Below are 22,468 nucleotides of genomic sequence, written 5' to 3'. Positions count from 1 at the left end.
CTCACTTTCTCTCTCGCTCTCTCTCACTTGTGATCTCTCTCTCACTTGTGATCTCTCTCTCGCTCTCTCTCTCTCTCTCTCTCTCTCTCGTGATCTCCCGTGATCTCTGTCTCTCGCACGCTCCTTTGTTCAGAAGTAATGGATCTGGATATGGATTTGGGTCTTGCAACATGCTAAGTTGACCTCTTGTTGTAGCATGGGCGTTTGACAGGTGTGCATGAGGGCATAGCATTGTTCCAGCAGAGAGAAGAATATTGATGATTCAGGTGGATTGTCATCATAACTAACAGAGCCATCTGTTCACATTAGGGGCGTGTGAGCAGTGTTTGTATCTTGTCCAACACACAAAGGGGAATTTTGCATCGTAAACGTTCCCCTGCCTCCTAATTAGTTTCATTTTTTAAAGTGTCTAACGCCCTAAAATTATGCTGATCAAAGAAATGATGTAAAGTGGGAGCATCACATATTATTTATATATATATATATATATATACATACAGTGTATATATAGATAAGACATGTGTGATAGAGCTGTATTTTGCTGTCAATAATATTAATGAAACCGTAAAAAAGGTTGTTTTTTTTTAGCAACGTTGTGGGTGGAAATAATAACAACAACAACAGGGTTGTCAATGCTGGCGTAACTTAATTAAAAAAAGAGAATTGGACCCCTACATAACAAACTAGTATTCACCACGATATTTACAAGAGTTTCAAACACACCTGGGTCTGGTGTCTTTGGCGTATAGTGTGACAAAAATACTTACGTAACAATAACTGCAGGTTCCATTGTTTTTGCTGCAATGCATGGTGCTCTCTGTGCAGAGAGGAGCGCACGAGGAGCATGGCCATATGGAGGCGGTGCTCTGTGCAGGCAGCCGTCCCAGCAGGATTCCTATGCAGGTAGGCAGGGCCAGGGAAGGGTTGATTACAATGCTTCTGTCAGAGGGGCCGTGCACGGGTGAATGGTGATATGATGATGTTGTGGTTTCGTTTTACTAGTACTGCTTTAGTTGCATCGGTAGTAGGCAGTATGTATTACTTTATACTTCTGATGATGATTAACAAACACAGACAGACAGACACACACACACACACACACACAGAAAGACAGACTGACACATACACACACACACACACACACACACACACACACACACACACACACACACACACACACAGGCACACACAGGCACAAACAAAAACAAACCACTTCCCAAACGACCATCCTTGCCTATGGCCCCCGAAATGTTTGTCTTGTGTTTTTTTTCTTCCTCATTATGTTTCCTTGTTTATCTCTGAACCCAGGAAACAAAGCCCAGAGTTAGATGTGGGGGCTACCTTGGTGAGGCGGTGTGAAGGACAGCCCACTCAGGCAGCAGCCACTGCAGCTATACTGTGCCCTTTCTACTCGCGCGCTGATAGCTGCAGTCCTCGAGGAAAACGAGATTTCAGCAGTTTAAAGAGACTGCGCTTTAACTCTGCGAGAAGACAGCCCTATGATGCAGCAAAAACAAAACGCCACTTTATTACGCCGCTTGTGCTGAGCTGTCATCTTGCGTGTTGGGCTGTTTGAAATGCCTGTATCCTATCCTCGGGATTCGTCCCATTTCTCCCATTGTGGTGTTTAGAAGGTATCTCATTTAGTGAAGTGACTAACAACGGGAATCGCATGCATGCTTATCCTGACAAGACAACAGTCACTAAAAACTTGCTTACTTGTTTCATTTTTAACTTGTGTGGGCGTAACCTATGCTGCTACCACTAAATTTAATTAATTACTGTCAATACTCTCGTGCTTCATCATTCTCTCGCTCTCTCTCTCGCTCTCTCTCTCTCTCTCTCTCTCTCTCTCTCTCTCTCTCTGCCTGTCCCTCTCAGTCTCTCTCTCCTCTATCTATCTCTCAGTCTCTCTCCATCTCTCTCTCACTCTAAAAGGCTAGAGAGGATATGGTAATGAGCATGAATATGCAGTTTCAGCAAAGCAAGCCAATCAATAAACTAATCATTCGTTTTATGCATCGCTGTTTGTCACAAGCACTTAACAAATACACCAGCCCTGCTTTTTTCTCTTGGTTTTCACAATTAAAGCATTGTATCATAATTGTATCACATGTTTTTGTCCGCCCACGGTGTAACAAATAATTAAAAACATAATGAGAAATGCCAAATGTCTGCACGGCTACATTTTAAATATGACAACAAAAAATCGGAGAGGGTGAGTGTATGTGTGTGCGTGAGTGTACGTGTGTGTGTGTGTAGCGTGTGAAAACTCCTTTCAGTCAAGCTTTCTGCTCTCTCTTGTGCGAAGAAGTCAACATGCTGGCTGCCTGTCTGCATTATTCACCAACACCTCGCCTACCTCCGCTGGATGCTGCTGCCTCCTCAGCAGCCTCCACATGGAGCCTAAAGCTGGAGATGGGAGCTCGCTCGCCGGCCCACAGTCCTCCTCCACCCCGGGGCCAGATCCTCCTCGCTGACGGACCCCTGGGGGGGGTCAGTCTGTACGCTACACCCGAACGCAGAGGAGGCGAGCGGTGTAGGAACACTGTTTTCATGTTTAGTATATGGCTCTGCTATGGCTGAAATACCCACTGTCAGGTTGGGTAAGACTCTGACCAGATGTTATACAGAGTGGAGTATGCAAACCCTAATGAGGGGTTGTAATAAAGAGACAGTTATAGTAAACTTCGGTGGGTTTTCTTTGCCGTCGGGAAGTTACAATATCTTAAATAATAATGTGTTCAGTGGATTACTGATCTGATTACCAAGGTAAAGATAATTTGATTCTTGACTGGCCGTGGCCTGCAGGCGGTAAAGTATTGCTTATGTAGGCTATACTGCTGTATCCCCCAGAGTGGAAAGAGAGAGGCAGTGGTCTCCATTGTTTGAAACAGCTTCACTCACCGAGAAACAGAGAGAGGAATAAAAACAAGGCTGTTTTCTTTTTTGTCTATAGATCTGAATAGCTCTCTGCAACACTAGCATCATTGTTTTCTTCCTCCTCCTCCTCCTCCTCCTCCCCCTCCCCCCCTCCCTGGAAACACACCATAGATCCAGGATGTTTTACTCCTTCTCCTCTTCATCCTCCTCTCCCTCACATCCCACCTCTGTGGTTTGTTGTTGAAAGGTTACGCTCAAAGAGAACGTACCAGAAGGTATGTTCGACTAGTCCATAGGAGTAGATGAAAAATAGCTTCTTCAATTCCATGGGGCTGGATGGTATTACAGATAACACATACAACTCTGTGGGTGAGCAGGCCTACTTGAAAAGGTGCTGGATGATAATGTAGAGGTTTTTAAGTAACTTTAGCATTAGTAATATTAATAATTAACTTAATCAGTCACATTGTATGAAGAGTCCACATCATTTATGAAAACATGATCCACATTAAGGATTCAGACATATAATCACATCTTGGATTCCAGATTAAGACACTGGATTTTGAGTGGCTACTGTGAGGAATACTGATGACATTAGTGTGATTAAGATATTCCTTCACTGCACATTGCAAAACGTTCACCGGTGAGTTTTCCTTTATCCTGGAAAAGAGGGGAAAGCGACTCTGCGAAAAAGGACACCGATGTAAAGCTGTGGGATGCTAAAGTAGGCCTGCGTCTGGAGACCGCAACGCCCCACGTCCATCAGGGGGGGTCTGAAGGACATTCTGCTGTCCCGTCCCCCCCCCCCCACCCCCACCCCTCCGCAGGTATGCTGCATTGGCATGGACGGTGCAGTGCTGCAAGTTTGCAGTCCCGCATGCACCGCATACTCTTGTATCACTTTGACTTACAGCCTGGGCATGTGGTGAGGGGTTGTTGGGGGAGGGTATGTATATTGTACTAGTTACTATATCGATATACTGTGTTTTGAAGGTGCTGATGGCGTACATCAATCTTGTTGCCAGGGGCAGAGTGAAAAGTGTGATATAGGCGTCAGATAACCTAATGATGAATAAAAACGAATGTCAGGGAAAGCGTTCCCTGTAACCTTGCGTGAACTACAAGGGTGCACTGCAGAGTTTTATCACCGTTAGTGGTGTTGTTTCCTCCGCCACCTAGCGGACGAAACCAGAAGTGCACGCAAGTTTAAAACTCGTCTACCTGGTAGCCTGGTCCTATCAGACTCCCGTACTTCATTTCATTTGCACAGAGATCCTGTAGTACTGAAGGGAAATGAAAATTGAGGGGAAGTACGTAGGCGGGCGGTGCCAGGCTATCTACCTGTGCCAGTGGTAATGAAAAAAAACATTATTTCGTTTGCTGAAAGATTTGTCCTTGGTGAAATAAGTCTATGAACATACAGATGGACGACCGATTGAGATTAAGACAAAATTCCAACACCAACATTTTTTTTTTTTTCTCATTTATTTAAGGTTTGTTTTTTTAACCAGACCTGCAGTGGACAGTTTAATTTCATGTACCTTAAATTGTTTTTCCTCAACATTATCTTAAATCCCATAGCATGACTGTTTGTTTGTTGGTTCTCTCCTGGATGGGGTTGTAGATCTTGTGAATACTGAATACTGGGAGAAAGGACAGGGGAAAGGACAGGGGCAGCAGCAGGTAAGAGAGAGAGAGAGACAAGAGAAAATATGGGGAACAGTTAAGACCCTTGAAAGAAAAATAATTTGCCGGTTAGAGGGTAGTTTCTCCAAGCCCGAGAGCTTCTTGGGTTACTACTACAGTACTTTATGTCTTAAAGCACCTTGCTTTGGGTCGCATACATTTGCCAAAGTTACACACATTATTCCACATTTTCCCCCTCAATAAGTGCATAATATCAATCATGGAGCAATACATATATCTATATACACATAGATATATAACGCTTCCAGTCACTCGGGCACATTTCTCTCATCTGTTCTTTGTAAGGCCTCGTGTAAGCACTTGTGGGTGGGACAAAGAAGGGGACGATGGGAGGCAGGGAGGGGAATTCCATGTTCACTCTATTGCTATCCTCCTTAGTATCGTCTCCAGTACATCCATCACATTCTCATCCGTCTAGTCCTCCCTCCTCTATCATCTGGTGACCGTCCCTTAGTAGTAAGGGCCGGCTACTCGGCACGGCGGGAGCCACACAGTGGGCCCTGCCGGTGCTCTAGTCCGGCCCTAGTGTTCGGGGTGTCAGTCTGTATCTCTACGCTCTCCTCCGATGCCCTGGCTCCGGCCCCCGGCGCCGGGCCAGCGCTCCGCCCTCTGATACAGAGGTTCAGCAATAACACGTCTCTTCCCCTCCGACCGGGGGAAGGCAGGGGGGGGGGGGGCGCCCCGTGGCGTCCCTGCCACACAGGGAGCCTGTGCGTAGCCTGTGCGTAGCCTGTGGCCCTTGACTCCCTGTTCACTTTGTGAGCTGCGCTCAGCATCTCCGGCCCCCCTCCCCTACATTGCTTTGAACATTAAAAAAAAAAAATGTTGAAAATTAAGAAAAGGCTAAGTGCAAATTAGTTGTCTTTCTCTCCCCTCACTCGGGCCCTGATCATAACGATCAGGTCTGCAAAGGGGCAGTGGTGGGGTGGGGTGGGGGTGGGGGGGGTCAGCCGTTTCACAGTCGCTCGTTACAGTAGGCAGTGCGAGGGTCTTTGGGGCAAAGCTTCAAGAGAAGATTTCACAGCTTGCTTCATTCCTCACACGTCGTCGTGACTCTTTTTAAACTTTCAGAAAAACGTACTCTTTGTTCATGCTTAGTCGTTAGTTACTGCCACAGAGCTCCTGTGGCGGCCTAGTTCAGCTTCCTCTTACACCAGTCAACTCTTACGCTCACTCTCGTGTCAACGCCTGCTGGCGCACGCTCTCTCTCTCCCCCTCTCTCTCTCTCTCTCTCCCTCCCTCTCTCTGCTACAACTTCTATTAGTGCTCTTTCACATCGGTTAGCGATATTAACCTGAAGGTTTCCACCTCTCCCCCACTCCCCAGTAAAGAGAGCTGGTGGGGGCAGACTCAAGCGTATCAGTAACTCACGCGGCCCCATAACAAACAAGGAAGCCCAAACAGGCCTCATGGCTGGACAAACAAAAAGAGGAGGAATGAGGAAATTAAAGAAAAGAGCATGTTGTTATTTTTGTTAAATCACTTCGATAATATGCACAACAGTGCATCTGTGTGTGTGTGTGTGTGTGTGTGTGTGTGTGTGTGTGTGTGTGTGTGTGTGTGTGTGTGTGTGTGTGTGTGTGTGTGTGTGTGTGTGTGTGTGTGTGTGTGTGTGTGTGTGTGTGTATTGCGTCACAAGGGCGGGGAGGCGGGGCATATATGGTGGTGTGTGGATGGGGGTTGGGGTGGATCTGCTGTAGTCTGTGATCAGTGGCGGTCCACGGCGGCACTCTGTAGCAGCTCTGTGTTGGGCTGGCCCGCGGGTCTGAAGGCCGTCTGGAAGCCCGGGGGCGGGGAGTGGAACTGGCTGCCTGGGCTGGCGGAGGCTGAGGGCAGGTAGGGGGCCCAGCCGCCCGCGGCTCTGTGGTGGAGGGGGACGTGGTTCTGCTGTTGGTGTTGGTGGTGGGGGTGTTGGTGTTGGTGGGGGTGTTGGTGGTGGGGGTGTTGGTGTTGGTGGTGGGGGTGTTGGTGGTGGTGGTTGAGGCCGTCCAGGAGGCCGCTGCGGAGGGGCTGGGCGGAGGCCGAGATGGGCGGCCCGTCCATCTCTGTGAGCGTCTGCAGGGACTTGAGCCAGTGTGGGGGGTTGTTGTCATCCTGGAGGCTGTCGGAGCTGTTGCCGGCGGAGGAGGGGATACCTGCAGGGAGGGGGGAGGACATAGTGGAGTTGTGGGGTCATTAAAAATCAACACTTTGTGCTGGATTCCATGTATCGTCAAGTTGACTCGACAACTGATTAAATTAAAAACTTAAAATTGAAGACAAAAATGTAAATGTAAGATCCAAAGATCTTAAAAAAAAAACAAGAAAAAAAAAAAAGATATTATCACGATATTCATTATGTTACAACAGCACTCAAAATCCATTATAATATTGCATCTCGATCTCACTGAAAACAAAGCGGCCCCTGTATCCAGAGGACTCCACCAGCACGGCCCAGAGCAGAGGAGGGCGCGGTCCTCACCTGTGATGATGGCAGGGTCCATCCAGCTGGACGTGCCGTCCCAGCTGAGGCTGTGCGAGATGCCCGCGGGCCCTGCCGGCCCGCCCAGGTGGTTAACACTGTTGGAGGAGGAGGACGAGGAGGAGGACGAGGAGTTGGGCAGCCCCCCGAAGTTGATGTTGATGTTGGGCAGGAGAGCTCTCAGGCCGTCCTGCCACTCCTTTACATTTAGTCCGTCTATAGAGCTGCTGTTCTCTGCGGAGAGAGAGAGAGGGAGACAACAACAGCGACGAGTGAGACACGATTGCGGTGTCTAGACCCACCGCTGGTGGCCGGGGGCGGGACTGCAGCTCTGAGGCAAGGTCAAAACAAAAACAGCAAACACAAGCAAGTATCCCTTACATTACCGGCAAGGCGGTAACCCATGTTTGGCAATTTAATACTCCCCTGCACCGGCGGGACACGCACACGCACACACACACACACACACACACACACACACACACACACACACACACACATCCGATACAGGATTAATTAATTTGTCTGCGATGCATGTCGAACACGCGGGCTGAAAGGGGAGAGTACCTGAGATGGGGATCCCTCCCAGGCCTGTGCTGTGCTGACGGGGCAGGTTGAGGTCGAGGAAGTTACTGTGTGAGGCAGTACTGGCCGAGTGGTTCAAGTGTGCGAGGTTATTGCGAGCGGCGGGGAGGCCAGCCATCCAGGGGTGCCTGGAGGACGGCTGGGGCTGGCCGGACTGGCTGCCCTGGCTCCCGGGGAAGCTGAAGGAGCTGTAGATGGTTCTGTGGTGGAGCTGGGAGAGGCGTGGCGGGCCCATGGGGAAGTGGTGGAGGGAGGCGGAGGCGGAGGCGGCGGGGTGGTGTTGTTGGGGGTGGTGGTGGTGGTGGTGGTTGAGGTGCGGGGGCAGCAGGCCGTGGCCCTGGGGCAGGAGCCCCGGGGAGAGGGGGCTCTGGTCCTGAACAGACAGCTCCTTCTCGATGAGGTCGGCCAGGGCCTTGCGGGTGACGTCGAAGGGGTCGAAGCCCAGGTCGTCGTCCTGCTGCTGCTTGGAGGAGGAGCCGAAGCCGAAGGCCGCCTGCCAGTCCGTGGAGGAGGACACAGGTATGGTGTCTGGGAGGGGGAGGGGGAGGAGGAGGAGGAGACAAAGCCATACAGGTCCACATAAACATGAGACTTACTAGTTATTATTACATCACCTCTACACAGCTATTTATAAATGGACCGAGCTGGAGTAAGAGCGTGGATCGCTACCCAAAAGGACAAGTGCTTAGTGCAGGGAAATTCATTTCACTTTCTAGTTTTATCCAAGCTCAGCAACAGCCCTGTGTTCCATGCAACCATTAAGGAAGAAGGATGTGCATTTGTTAAGTATGTAAACAGACGTCATCATGTTTGTTGATTTTAGACACCTGATAAGGTGTGGGTAAATATCTCAGATCCAAGCTTCACAGAACTGGAAAGGTACAGGGATATGCTTGCAGGAAGTGTTCAACTTGGATCTTCTGTCTCCTATGCTGTTGTATGAACTTAATTAAGTTCCAATGTGGCAATACATTTCCTTGCTGAAATGGGCAATACAAATCAAAAATGAAAGCGCTGTCAAACTTCTCTAAACACATGCATACCACACTTTTATATCCTATGTATAAATAAATAGTTGTGGGAGCGTACGTGTGTTAAGCTAGGCCTACGTCTAGGCCTTTGTCAACTACTGCTACAACAACTACCTCAATTAACTGTCTACAAAGTCTTTACTGCAAAAGTCAACTGCTGATGGCTATGACTGTCACCGTCTTCTGTTGTTCCAAACCCAGCAGGGTAAAGGCAGGCACCTGTAGTTTGTACCCAGGAAGGCACCACCTCATGTTTACAACATGACATTAGCCGCAACTCATGAAGTGACTCATAGAGCACAAGATAGTGGTAAACATTGTTAAATCCAGCGGTAGACCAATCAGATCGCTCGGTGAAGCCCGTGTGACATAATCACCTTGTCTTGACAATGTCACAGGGTCGACTTTGAAGATTAACAGAAACACAAGACCATATAAAATGTCCGGGAGAGCTCACTACTACAGCAGTGTTTCTCAACCAGTGGTGGGCAATGGTACTGCAGGTGGACCATGGGATTGTTTTTCTTGAAAAATACCTTACAATAATAGCAAAAAGAATGTATGACTGAGACAGTAAATATGGCACTAAATGATGTCAAAGATAAGCGGCATTGCCGACTTTCTTTCCACCGTTTCCCACTGGGAAGTCTTTGCTTTTGCTCAGCCATAACATACATTTTAAACTATATTTAAATTCTTTCACACAAGGTGGTCCGTGAAACCGCATGACGACAAACAGAGCGGCGGACCTAAAGCCACCGGCTGGGAGCCGACGCCTGCGCTGCAGAGGCACCGCGGTCAGAAGAGCCACTCACCTGAGGCGAAGAGGCTCTGTGGCTCGGGGGTCATGGGCCAGTCCGAGCTGCTGCGGGGGGAGCTGGGGAACGGGGGCAGGCCCGCCGGGAGGGGGTTGGGGTGGCGGAAGTTGCTGTTGTCGGAGAAGAGCGACTGGGACTCGGCGGCCGCGCCCTCGAAGGGCGAGCGGGCGGCCAGGTCCGCCACGCTCATGGGCACCACCAGGCCCGGCTTGGTCAGGCCCGGCGGAGGGGACGGGGAGTCGCTGCACGCCATCTGGGACGGGACGAGGAGGGGGGTGGGAGGAGATTCAAGATTCAAAAAGGTTTTTGTCACATACTTTTATTCTAATACAATAGAATAAAAATTGAATAAGAAGAGGGCTGTTCCGGGGGATGTGAGATGTTTTTGTTTTTTTTACAATGTCTTGCTGGGATTTACCCACGCATGTCGCATGTTATGTTGGATATAATATGATCTAAATGGGGTTTTGGTTTGTGTTTCTACCTGTTGTAAAGTCTCTCCGTTCACCATAGACATTGGTTCTGGAGGCTTTTCACTGGGACTGTAGACACACACACACACACTTTAGGAAAGAAGAACCCGATAACGATGACGATAATCCGACATAGAGGCCAAAACGTCCACCGCTGGGCTGATCCGTACCTGTTACTGTCGCAGTTGGAGGAGAAGGGAGAGATGGCGCTGCCGTGGCCAGGCCCATCTGTAGTGTCTAACCCATCTGCCGCAAGAACCTCTTGGTCTAAATAGTCTAAAAGGGGCGGGGACTTGCGGTCTTCTGAAAGCCCATTGGCTAACTTGCTGTGCCCCGACAGCGTTGGCCAGCCATCCTTCCCGTTGCCATTGTTGGTTCTGCTGGGAGGTAAAAATAAATTCATGAAAAAAGCATGAAAAAGATTTGTGTTTATAGTTGTAGGTAAACGGCAACACCCACCTTTGTGTGGAATTTGCTTTACTTTTGGACTTCTCTGTTGCACATGTGGGGGGTTGTAGAAAGCTAGGGTTCATTTTATAGAGGTCCTGGAGAAGTTTCTGCTCATATTCCTGGTGCTTTCCCGCCTAAATACAATACAACAGATCCCATTGTTAAACTCCAAAATGCTTCTCTGACTTGGTCTGAAGCAGCACAGAGACACTTTGGCAACACATCTGGAATATTCAACACATTCCAAATGTGTCAGAGCAAGAGAGCATTACCTGCATCTCTTCTTTAGTAAAGCTGGCTGCCTCATCCCCCAACTCGTGTAAATACATACAATCTGGTTTGGGACACTGCATACTTTTAAGGAAGTAACTGCAGTATTTTGTGGTTCCTAAAGAAGCCTGTGAGGGAAATGCATTTAAAGAAGTCAATATGATGACATGACAAAGACCTCATTGTTTCCATTTGTAAACACAAACATTGCCGTTATGACTGCCAGAGCATGAATAGGGAATGCCAACTGTTTTTGAGAGACATTGAGTTATGTTAATGCTTACCTTTAGCGTTCTACCGTCCACAACCACATTGTTGACACACTGTATTGCTCTTAAGGCATCTTCAGACCGGATGTACGTGACGTAAGCACTGGCACTAGGCCCCTGCAAAACCAGTACAGACTCAGCCTTTGTCACCAACTCGTGTGTGTGTGTGTGTGTGTGTGTGTGTGTGTGTGTGTGTGTATCATTCGACCTCTCACCTGTGAACCCGCATAAGATGTGCTGTTGTTGATGACCACTTTGTGTATTTTACCAAACTTCCCAAAGTACTCGGGCCTTTTAAGGACCTGTACACATAGGAAGTAACATCGAGTTATAGTACGCCCTTAATGTACGCACTTACTGTATGTTGCATTTATTTGATTGTCAGTACATGCACTTGGTTCTATGAACATCTTAACTGTACCGACAGCAATATATTGTTTCACTTCTTCATGACAAATGTACTTATCGTAAGACACTTTGGATAAAAGCGTCTGCTAAATGCCCTAAATGTAAATGTATAGCCATCCAAAAACACAACAACGTTCCACAATCTAGCAGGGTTAGTTTTCCATCGCTGGCAAAAACAGAGAGGCCCCCAATACACTATGCCCTAGGGCTGCTCGATTATGGAAAAAATCATAATCATGATTATTTTGGTCAATATTGAAATCTCGATTATTCAAATGATTATTTTTGAGTTTGAAAACATGATGTATTTATTCATAATTTCGCTCCAAAAAAACACTTTGTAAATGAGAACTTTGAAATTTCCCCTTAAAAATATACACAAAATGGTCAAATAGAAAATAAAGTCCAGATATGAATCCAGCTGTTCTGCAATTTCTATTAAAAAATAATAATAATAATAAAAAAAAATTCAATTCGATTATATTAGTTTGGTGATTGTTTCACTCTGAAATCGAAATCGCGATCAAAATTTGATTAATCGCCCAGCCCTACTATGCCCTCAGCAGACTAGACCTAGAATGACTGACATTGAAGGTCCTTTGAGAGGCAGGTGTGGCACTCACCTCAGGGTCGGCAAGGCGCTGGGAGAGGCCCACCACGAACACCAGGTTTCTCTGGACGACTCGGACGCTGGCCAGATGCTTGCGGTTCTCTGTCACCTTCTGCTTCTTCTCGTTCTGCTTCTGCTTCTTCTCGTTCTTGATCCTCTGGATCTCCTCCTGTGAGAGGGGCTTGTACACGGCGGGGTCCTCTGGGTACGGCTGAAAAGACGCCATGTTTGGCCAGAGTTAAAATGGGTTCGACGACACAGTCGTACCACCACCCTCCTTCCTAGCACATTAGTGTACGACCACCACAAACATGTCAGCCTGCTCACCGCCAGCCCGAATGGCATAGCAATAGAAAGAGACTTGTTCGCAAAGATGACTAACGAGAAACAAAGAACCGATGTAATGATTCAGGATCGTCTTACCCAGGCTAATAGATTATTATCACCGTCGACAACAGTGCAATGAAATTATCCAATTTCCAAAAGTGGCCTTACGGCACTTTACAGCAAGACTCTCCAATCCATTTGTATTGACGCGGTGATAAAAACCGACTCGATCAATTGGTAGAGCATGGGATGAGAAACACCGCCAGGGGGAGGGGTTTGTTTCCCTCTGCGGCCACTATTACAAAAAAGATTTTTACTTGAGTTTGTGTGGTATCGTAAGACGAAAGGGGCAACAGTAGCTCAGGAGGTAGAGCGGGTTGACAGGTAACCTGAAGGTTGCTAGTTAGATCCCCGGCTCCTCCTAGCTGAGTGTCGAGGAGCAAGACGCCTCACCCTGACTGCTCCTGACGAGCTGGCTGTCGCCCTGCGTGGTTCGTCTCCGGCGTCGGTGTGTGAATGTGTGATCGAATGGTTGTAAGTCGCTTTGGATAAACGCGTCAGCAAAATCCCCTAAATGTAAAATGTGAATGTAAGACATGCAAGTGTAAGACGCATGCAGGCGTCATCTGCCTACCTTTCTGCAGGCTGGACAGAGGCCGTTCTCGTCGGTGCGGATGCGGTGCCAGCAGAAGCGGCAGATCTGGTAGCCACAGGTGCAGGGGAAGAAGTTGACGTCGTCGATCTCCAGCGGCTCCATACACAGGGGACACTCCATGGGGTCATCCTTCATCTTGGGGCTGTGGGACATTCTATGGCACGGCAAGGATGGGTGGCGTTGGTGTTGAACCACAGCACAGGGCTGAGATAAATATAAATGTATATAAATCAATTCCATTGCGGCACAATAGTTTGTCTTCATATTAGTAGATACAGACACTGTTGGTTATAATATAATAATGTACAGTATAACCCTGAACTCATCAGTTAGAAACATAACCTCGTCCTTGTTCTTAAAATAAAGCAATTCCACTCGGTGTCAAGCACAGTAAAGTGTTCAACGCTGTGAATCATGCCACCAACGCATGTAAACAGTCCCTCGTCATCATACCACCACCGCCGCAAGGGTCTGGGAAATGGTTTACCGCCATACTCAGTAGTCAGCTGACACAAGTCGTGTACGAGGAGGCAACAGAAGGACCCAGCTACACTTCATCCCACTCACCTCTGCACTGAATCACACCATCTGACAGACGGCAGCCGTATGAGCTAGGCTGGTACTGCTACTGTACATAAAAAAGCCGGTCAAATATTCAAACAACACTAGTGGGTACGAGGGACATGAACCACCCCCGACACGAACGACCCTTCCTGAGAGGAAGCGAGGAGGAGGAGATCGCCACTTGAACTTGGTTGTGACAGCACCGAGGCGCCCCGCCGTGAATACCAAGTGACAGCTCGGCTTCAACCCTCGCTGCTCCCCGGGCCCACCGCTAGCTCCCCGGGTTAGCCTGTCGTGGAGATGTAGTAGTGGACGTTCAGACAGAGGCAACCTTACAACGAGGCCTGCCCAGTCCAAAGCTACTCCCCCCCCCACCACCACCATACCATAGCCATAGCTAGCATGCTAGGATGCTAGGAACTATGTTAGCACTGTGGAACAAGTCAACTCCTGGCGTGTCTGTCAACACATCACAGTGTTTAGATACAGGCGAGGGGGTATCCCCCCCCCTCAATAGGCACAGCTGGTTTCGGAAGTGGTGTGGTGAGAATAAACAAGGCTGAGCAGCAGAGTTAGCAGCAGTTGCTAACGTGAGCGTTACTTACCCTGTCTGTGTTTAGCTCAGGGTTCCACTTCAAGGGAGTCAAACTCAGTTGGGCGGGCACCTGGAGCCAATGTGTGTGAAATGTCAATGTTTTCTATGAGTATGTACTTAGGGTGATCTTAGGTTTATCGTTCGGGTGTGATTAAAAAGTCGACAGGGTTGTTTTGCCCCCCTTTCTGGTCCTGATATTGTAGAGACAAGTTGACGCTCAAACCACCATCTTAGCTAGCATTGAAATAGGGAGGAGGGAATGGGGTAAGTGTTTGAGAGGACTGCGCGTGCGCAAAGGGACTGGTGCTTTGTGGGAGTTTGAGTTTACACTGGAAGGTGGGTGAATATGACTGCATAGACAGAAATGTAGGTCAGTCATGTAACGCAATAAAGTGAATAATTGTTGGTACAAAGTTACGACATCCACTACAATATTACATTAGAAAGTGTATTTATTATGTACTTATTCAATAAGGCCATGTTATTTAACAGTGCACACCTTCTGACATGAACAAAATCCATTTGTTGTATGTACCACTGTCTCCCTTGATCCGTCTGTAATCCTTTTTGTTTTTAATCTATCCACACAAATCTTGGCTTGGGCCAGGCTTGGCTCGGGGTCTGATGAGGGTCCACGGAGTCCATGCAAAGCAGTGGGTCAATAGGGTGTTGGGAAGCCAGGGAGAGCCGTGCGGCCAGCAGGCCCATCCGGACACAGCTGTCAGTGTCTTGACCCTGGATGACCCCCGCCATGATGCCACCTGCAAGACTGGTGACCGAGGAAAGATGGGGGAAATGAAATGCATCTTTTAATGTTTTTTTTGCTCACACACACACACACACACACACACACACACACACACACACACACACACACACACACACACACACACACACACACACACACACACACACACACACACACACACACACACACACACACACACCTTAGGTTACTCAGCTCACACAGATATGGAGATATTCTTTTCAGATATCAAGATATTTACAGTATGGAGACGCTTAGGAAAATAAGAATCAGAAATAATTAATTCCCAAGTGGGTTTACCTATTGGTGCAAGGAAGAATACAAAATACACAAACATGTACAAAATATGTAACAAAAGAAGAGGAATGGATAGTGAATAAGAAGCTTGAGGGTTTCGGCACCTATCTCCCGCTCCAGAGACGTTCACTATCTCTGCGGTGACAGGAAGTGACGCATAGTGCAGAGCACACAAGCGGCCCCGCTGAGGAAGAAAAAAAAACACAGACACAGCTTAAATTAGAAGCCGCCTCTTCTTCAGCGTCATCATTTTTGCTTCATCGTCAACCCCTTGTTTTAGAGAGGGGAGGCCGCTCTGAAATCCCTCAGTCGTTCACTAATCCCTTGTGAGCACTACTGTTTGAAAACACCATTGGAGGAATTCAGGCCACATTTGTACACGCAGATTTTGATCATCACTACAACACTACAAAAAAATGAGTGTGTGAGGGGTTTAGGACATAGGCAGAATGTTTACCATCTCTCCATCCGCCCTCGGTCGCAGGCGGACCGACCCGTTGCCGTCGTGCTGGCCGCACACCAGCACTCCGTCTGAGCCTAGAGTCACTATGAGGCAGTGCAGGTGCTCCAACAGGGGGCGTGAGAGAGCCAGCGCACATGACAGCACGTCTTCAAGAGAGCTGGGAACCACTGGAACCAAACAGAAACAACATCATCAACCACATGCCATTTCGTCTGTTGACAAAGCTTGATTTGCTTCCTGTGCAAGTGGTGGGGGTGCTCAGTACTGTCTGTGTGTACACATGTGTGTATGCGTGCATGGGCGTGCATGCGTGCGTGCGTGCATGTATGTATGTGTATTTGGTGTGTGTGATCTACATGAAGTGTGTGTGTGTGTGTGTGTGTGTGTGTGCGTACGCTTGTGTGCTCGTTGTGCGTGTGTGTGTGTGTGTGTGCTCGCGTACATGTGTGTGTACATGTGTGTGTGTGTGTGTGTGTGCGTGCGTGTGTGTGCGCGCTGTACCGTCAGGTGTCTGCAGACCCAGCGTTGTGTTCATGGTGCACAGCTCGGCCAGGTTGGGGGAGGAGTAGGCCAGCTGCTTCCAGGATTCAGACTGGAATGGCTTGGAGGCCTTATCAGAGTCCGTCGGCTCGTACCAAACTGCAAAACCACGGTCATGTTACAGTGGTGTTGATAATGGGTTGATCCTTGGGACACAATAGTCTGGCTTGTGCCCCAAATATCTTCCAGTAGGCATCCCTGAGGAAGATGGCTCGCCTCCATATCTACTCGTTAATGTATGACATGGCACTCAGTATTGTACTCTCATATGACAACAAATAAGTCAATTCAGCAGTCTGTTAGTTTAAATATTTACCCCTAGCATGAGAGGCATCATCATAGGAGAGAGACAGGTGTTGCTCATAACACTAATTTGAAGTCTGCTACTTTTAAGTATAGGGCTAAACTAGCAAGGATTAGTCCATAGCCTCTATAGTAAAGGGTCTTCTCTATTGTATGCTAAAATGACTTAAAAGTAGGGGTTTCAGCAGTCTGCTCCTATAGATCCTTACCATTGAGTGCCAGCTCCTTGGCACGGCCACAGACATAGTCTATGGTGGAAACAGGGAGGTTACCGTCCAGACATACCAGAGAGGCAGACGAAAGCTGCTCCTCAAATGAAGAAACCTGTGAGGTTTGAAAGATGTGTATCAAAAAGCAGGTGGTTATGTGTTTTATGAATGAGCAAAGAGATCAAGTGGCATATAATGAGTCTGAGTGGATGGAGTTGGTTAGGTATAGGTATTGGTTAGATATAGGCACGATAGAGGATAGTTATAGGCTAGCTTCAGGTTATGTATAGGCTAGGTTTAGCCTAGGTCGATGACCCTACTTACATACTGCTCTGTGATCTGCTGATGGATGTCCATGTCCCCCAGCCCCAGGCTGAGCTCTCCACCCTCAGTGATGACAGCACAGTATGTAGCAGTCCTCTGGTCGCCCAGCCGAGCAACGCCGCTGGTGTTCTGGGTCAAATAGCAGCATAGGCCACAGCATTGGTGTTAGTGGTGGGAAATAAGCTTAATCACCACATATTCATTGACATGTATTTATTATTAGATTTTTTACACAGCTGATGATGAGTTGGTAGCAGTAGCAACAACACATGACCAACACACACAAACAAATGCTGGAATCTAACAATTTATCATTTATCGAGACCTTTGAAGAAATGTATCGTTTATATGAAAGTATAGCCCATCCCTTAGTAATGTAATGTTAATGTTAATGTTAGTGACATGAGTGTCACGTTGGTCACATGATCTTACCATGTGTTGACAGAAGTTCAGCACTGCATGGCTGTGAGAGTCAGAACCAATAGCTGAGATGAACAGGACTCTGCGGCCTAACCGGCTCAGAATGTCTTACAACAACAACAACAACAACAACAAAAAGGGTAAGGGTTAAAAAAAGTTAAGTTTGCATTCAATCATCTTCTTCAAATTGCTGATAAGAATGCTTCGATTTAATCTGATTTACCGGCAATATTACGTCCTACACCACCAAATGACTGACACACACTTCCCGGGTTTGTCTGTCCAAACTGAATAAAGATAAGACGTTTCTCAGAGATCTGAATGAAGCAGAACTGCTCTACTTTTAATTTATTGGTTATATGCTTTGAGAAAAGTGAACTTACCACAAGCTTCTCAGTTTTTCCCTTAGCAATAAAATCCACATTTATTCCTCCTATTACAACCTGTGTGGAAACAGCACCATAGGAATTGCCCATGCATGGTCATTATTGTTGAATACTTTTATTGTATTAATAAATGTGCTGTCTTATCACTTATATTGGATTTACTTACAATTTCAGACTGGGACTCTGGAGAATTCATTACATGATAGGATGTAGGCTGTTTCCTCCTTCTATCATGTCTTAGTTTTGCCAGTGCACAGGCTATCTGGCTCCCTACTTTGGCGTTGTTGTGAATGAGTGCCACATCTTTGAGCACCGTTAAGGGGATAACTGGTTTGGTTGAAGTTAGTCCAAAGGTCACAGGTAATTTTCACAACTTTCCGGGCATGTTTACACAATAAATCCATGGTTGCTGAAAATAATACTTAAAGTGATACATTCTTATAAATACAGACATCATATTGTAAGGACATGCGTCCTCCTTTAGATGAAGAAGAGATTTGAGAAGGATACTAGCTTCGAGGGACTTCCCTTTAGTCAACTCGTTGACCCTTTGAAGAATAAACGGTGTCACGTCCTTCCCTGTGATCTCTTTACAACTAAGGAAACAAGAAAACAATGAATCATACACAGAAACAGGAGACGTTGTTTAATCTTGTTTGTCAAACTGACCAAACCAGAAAGTAAAGAAAAACTCAAATCAAACTGCATGGTAAGAAAAACGTCCCCCATACCTGGCCTCTGCTACAGCAGTCCGTATGGCGTCGTCTATCTCCTGGCCTACTGCTGCGTGCTCTTCACAGATGGGGACCGCTATGAGGAGGCCACTCTGGAGGCCCAGGCACAGCGTGCCCTCTTCAGGGTAGAAAACAGAGTGTTCTCAGGTTTAAGGACAGATTTATTCTATGGTTATTCAAAGCCCGCATGGAGCATTTCATGATAACGATGCAGTCACTGGCTAAGCCCGTCTCAACCAGGGTTCAAGGTTTCAAGGATTTCTACAAGGGTCCGACCTTGGTAGGTACAGGTGTTTCTGAGCGGGTTCTGGGTTTGAACCCGAACTTCAAGGGGATCCTTGAGCAAGACGCCTAACCCCTACCTGCTCATTCATTGCATGTATCACAAAAAAATCCCTAAGTGGATAAAAGCACACAGATAATGTATGCTAATAAATAATATATAAGATAAAGGGGATGACAAAAAAATAGGATGGCATACCGATAAGTTTGGCTGCCTCTTCCGGGTCGCGCACATGATACGGGGAAGTGAATCCACTTTGTGGAGAAAAGAAGGCCGGGAAATTGTTGGACCGTCCGTAGGTGGCGACACACACACCCTGTGTCTCCTGTCGTGGTGATAATAAACGACCAGGCTCCATTAGGAACACTCTTAATTGAGTCTGGGAGAGTACTTTAGATGCGATGGGAATCAGAACACCATGTTTTCAACAACACCCAATGTACTCCAATAAAACACGAATTCTCACGAGAAACTCCAGGGTGCGCCCGATGTCCAGGATGGACTTGACCCCGGCGGAGACCACAGCGACAGGAGTCCTCCCCAACTCTGTGAGGTCAGCACTGACATCCAGACCTGCAATGCAGTAGGAGCACTCTCTTGATAGATAGCCAATAAAAAAAACAAAAGACTTCTTGTTATACATTTTCATAGTTTTATCTTTTAGCATTATATGGACAGGATAGGGAAGACAGAGAGAAAAGTGTGCTGACAGAGAGAGGACTATGACAATGACACGGCACAGTACAGCACAGGTCAGAGGTCAACCTGAGTTGCTACAAGGCGTACTATTGACAACATGGTGAGCACAGGGCTAGCGGGTTGAGCCACCGCCCCCCTGTCGCGGTCGATCTGAACCCACTTACTGTGCTCCCCCCCGCGGTGGACTCCTCCGATGCCTCCGGTGACAAAGACGGGGATGCCAGCGCTGTGTGCCGCGATCATGGTGGCGGACACTGTGGTCCCCCCAGACAGGCCCTTCAGAAACGGACACAAAAGAGCACACGTAAATACGAGGAACACAGCCCGGTGTGTGTGTGTGTGTGTGTGTCTGCGTGAACAACAGTAGGGTTGTGTTTGGGGCTCACCTTGCTGATGGCGTAGGGTAGATCGCGGCGGGAGATTTTGAGGGAACCCTCACTGCGGGCCAGGTACTCCAGCTCCTCCGAGGACAGCCCCACGTGGACCCTGCCCCGGAGCACCCCAACCGTCGCTGGGGTGGCACCCTGAGCCCGGACCAGGGACTCCACCTCCATGGCAGTACTGGCAGAGTCAAAGAGAACTGGCAACCATCAAATTCATGACAGACAAACAGACAGACGGACGGATAGTCATGACATACTCATACACATACTATTCTTCGTACCTTACGGCTATAAACATGAATAAAAACAAACAAATAGAACATATATATATATATATATACTATAATCATGTATTGCTCACATGTGTATGGTTGTTGGTGTTGAGTAATGCTAAACGGTGTGTGTACCTCAAGTTGTGTGGAAAGGGCATGCCGTGGGTGATGATGGTGGACTCCAAGGCAACCACCGGCTGGTGTTCTGCCAGTGCCTGAGAGACGGACGGGTGAACTCTGAACAGCGAGCCCAGAGCACCCAGTCCGGGTGGGTTCCCAGAGTACGCATGTGATCGCCTGATGGGCAGCGTACACGCTCCACATCTCAGGAGATGTGAGGAAACCTTCTGCAGCATTCCTGATCATTCAGGCTTCCCTCACTCCAGGGAGATCCTGAGAAACATAAGACACAATACACACCGACTGTGAAGAGAAAAGAACTAGAACTCTGCAGCAGTGCAATGGAAGTGAGGTGGGAATTATCTTGAAGAGAGTAAAACACTTATTTTCCTGCCAGATAATTGACGTTGATTTAGTTCAGCTGTGTGAGGGAACAAACTACACAGCCTCCAGTAGCTTGCCTGGGTTTCTCTGAAGCTACTCCTCAGAGGGGTGTCTTTCAAAGACCACCCCATGCCTGCAAGCATGGGGTGAGCATGTCTAAAGCAAGTTTAGACAAGCACACCGGAAAACGTAGGCCTACGTTGTGAAGCAAATCTCTTGCTTTTTCCTTCATCTTCAGAAGTTTATATTTTTCGGTCAGTCCCCTGTTGATAACAACTATTTGTGTATAGCCCTTCCACAATCCATATTCTATACATACATTCCTACCTCATGTGGACGTTCAGTCAGAGGGGCTTCTTTCATAACTCCACCTCCATGTGGGGCACGCAGTAGTAGGTTTAAAACAAGCTGCCCTGTGACTAACACTACCTGGTCTTTGTTCCTCTTTTATATCAGAGCCCTGCGGGGTACAGTTCCTGGCGTTTTGGGAAACAAATCCAAAAGGACTATTGTTGGATACTGCCCTGTCCCGGTTGGCTGAGGCAACCCCCATTTTATGCCCCTCGGCCCCCCCCTTCCCCCCTCCCCCCAACCTCTTTTGGGGCTACTCGGAGAAATTCCAAATTCCACAGCTCGGACAACACACTGACAGACTCAGTAGAGCTGGTGAGGCGTCCATTTGGAAATGAACTGTTTAGGTTAGGTAGGAAGAAGGCTCTGTGCAAGTGTATCACAGACTTCAGGAATACATGTGAAAAGGAAAATAATTGTAAGTGTAATAAGTGAATGCAACTGTAAAGGAAAATTAAATGCATTTTTATCTATTGTATATAATGGATCCATAAGCGCATGTTGAGTACATGTCCATAAACACAACAAACAATCTTTAAAAAAGTCCAACTGGAGTACATTTTCAGATTCTATATTGTATTCAGAAATCCTTGTCAAACTGTCTGCTTAAATGTAAGTAATGTAACTGTAAATTGTTACCAAAATAGTAGTTTTCACGTTACAATTGAAGCCCCATAAACCCTTCAATTGCTTAAATTCAGTGCTTACCTTCTGCAGTGTTACAAAAAACCTTTGGCCAGAAAGCCGAACTTTGACCCAAACCCTGTTTATTTAGGCAAGGAGCCTCAGGACTCTATATACTCCGCCTATAGAGGAGTGATTTCCTGAGTCAAAGCAAAATTGATTGTTTCATATTATGGCGAGATGAAAAAAAAGTTTGATTTGATTATTGCTATAAGTTATTATAATGCCACGTTTATTATTGCATATGTGTGTCCAGTATGCGTCTAGAGTGTATGTCCAGTGTGTGTGCGTCCAGCATGTATGTCCAGTGTGTGTGTGACCAGTGTGTGTCCAGAGTGCATGTCCATTGTGTGCGTGTCCAGTGTGCATCCAGCATCCAATCCAACATCCACCTCCGCCTCCTCCTCCTCCTGCACCAGCTCCTCCTGGAACCAGCGGGGGTTCCTCTGCTGATGCGCCCGGAAGGCCTCCACCGCCCCCCGCAGGGCCTCCCCCGAGGGGCAGAGCGAGTACTCGTGCTGGCCCACGCCCTGGACCCGGTTCACCCTGCCCGGCTGCTGCTTCTCCACCTCCAGGATGCGCAGCAGCACCTCCTCAAACTGCTCCATCAGCCTGTAGCGCACCGCCACGTTCAGGGGCGCCGGGACGTCCCGCTCCGAGCACACGTCCGTGAAGTACGCCACGATGTACCTCCGGAGGGAGGCGGCGCGCACCAGGCCCGGGACGATGAGGCCCAGCGCCGGG

The 22,468-nt window shown here is 47.7% G+C and overlaps 2 protein-coding genes across 4 annotated transcripts; both read right to left on the bottom strand.

The window, feature by feature from the left end:
• Window positions 1-6,234: 6,234 nt before the first annotated feature.
• cnot4a (CCR4-NOT transcription complex, subunit 4a) lies at window positions 6,235-14,323 on the bottom strand. 3 transcript variants are annotated; one of them, XM_084476753.1, is made up of 13 exons: window positions 14,117-14,323; window positions 12,927-13,151; window positions 11,979-12,176; window positions 11,163-11,249; window positions 10,963-11,064; window positions 10,681-10,806; window positions 10,418-10,542; window positions 10,129-10,338; window positions 9,970-10,027; window positions 9,483-9,738; window positions 7,619-8,164; window positions 7,052-7,285; window positions 6,235-6,725 (listed from the first exon to the last, which is right to left on the bottom strand). In XM_084476753.1, exons 2-13 carry the CDS (start codon window positions 13,098-13,100, stop codon window positions 6,298-6,300), a joined length of 2,544 nt encoding a protein of 847 aa, XP_084332879.1. In that variant the 5' UTR covers window positions 13,101-13,151; window positions 14,117-14,323; the 3' UTR covers window positions 6,235-6,297. The 3 variants fall into 3 exon arrangements, with proteins under 3 accessions (XP_084332879.1, XP_084332881.1, XP_084332880.1); XM_084476755.1 differs by having other exon boundaries at window positions 10,129-10,335; XM_084476754.1 differs by having other exon boundaries at window positions 12,927-13,101.
• A 223-nt stretch (window positions 14,324-14,546) lies between these two features.
• Window positions 14,547-21,788, bottom strand: LOC311357460 (uncharacterized protein). Its single transcript, XM_084477421.1, has 18 exons — window positions 21,749-21,788; window positions 20,321-20,578; window positions 19,917-20,091; window positions 19,695-19,806; window positions 19,298-19,404; window positions 19,030-19,156; window positions 18,546-18,666; window positions 18,325-18,410; window positions 17,981-18,117; window positions 17,812-17,871; window positions 17,652-17,715; window positions 17,441-17,535; window positions 17,009-17,137; window positions 16,685-16,799; window positions 16,134-16,271; window positions 15,627-15,799; window positions 15,274-15,353; window positions 14,547-14,875 (listed from the first exon to the last, which is right to left on the bottom strand). The coding sequence occupies exons 2-18, from the start codon at window positions 20,539-20,541 to the stop codon at window positions 14,680-14,682; spliced, it is 2,136 nt and encodes a 711-aa protein (XP_084333547.1). The 5' UTR covers window positions 20,542-20,578; window positions 21,749-21,788; the 3' UTR covers window positions 14,547-14,679.
• Between the last annotated feature and the right edge of the window lie 680 nt (window positions 21,789-22,468).

Source organism: Micromesistius poutassou (genome assembly GCF_964030765.1).
Source record: "Micromesistius poutassou genome assembly, chromosome: 13".
In the NCBI taxonomy this organism is placed as follows: domain Eukaryota; kingdom Metazoa; phylum Chordata; class Actinopteri; order Gadiformes; family Gadidae; genus Micromesistius; species Micromesistius poutassou.
The sequence above is the reverse complement of the archived record's forward strand: the minus strand, read 5'-3'. Positions and strand labels throughout refer to the sequence as shown.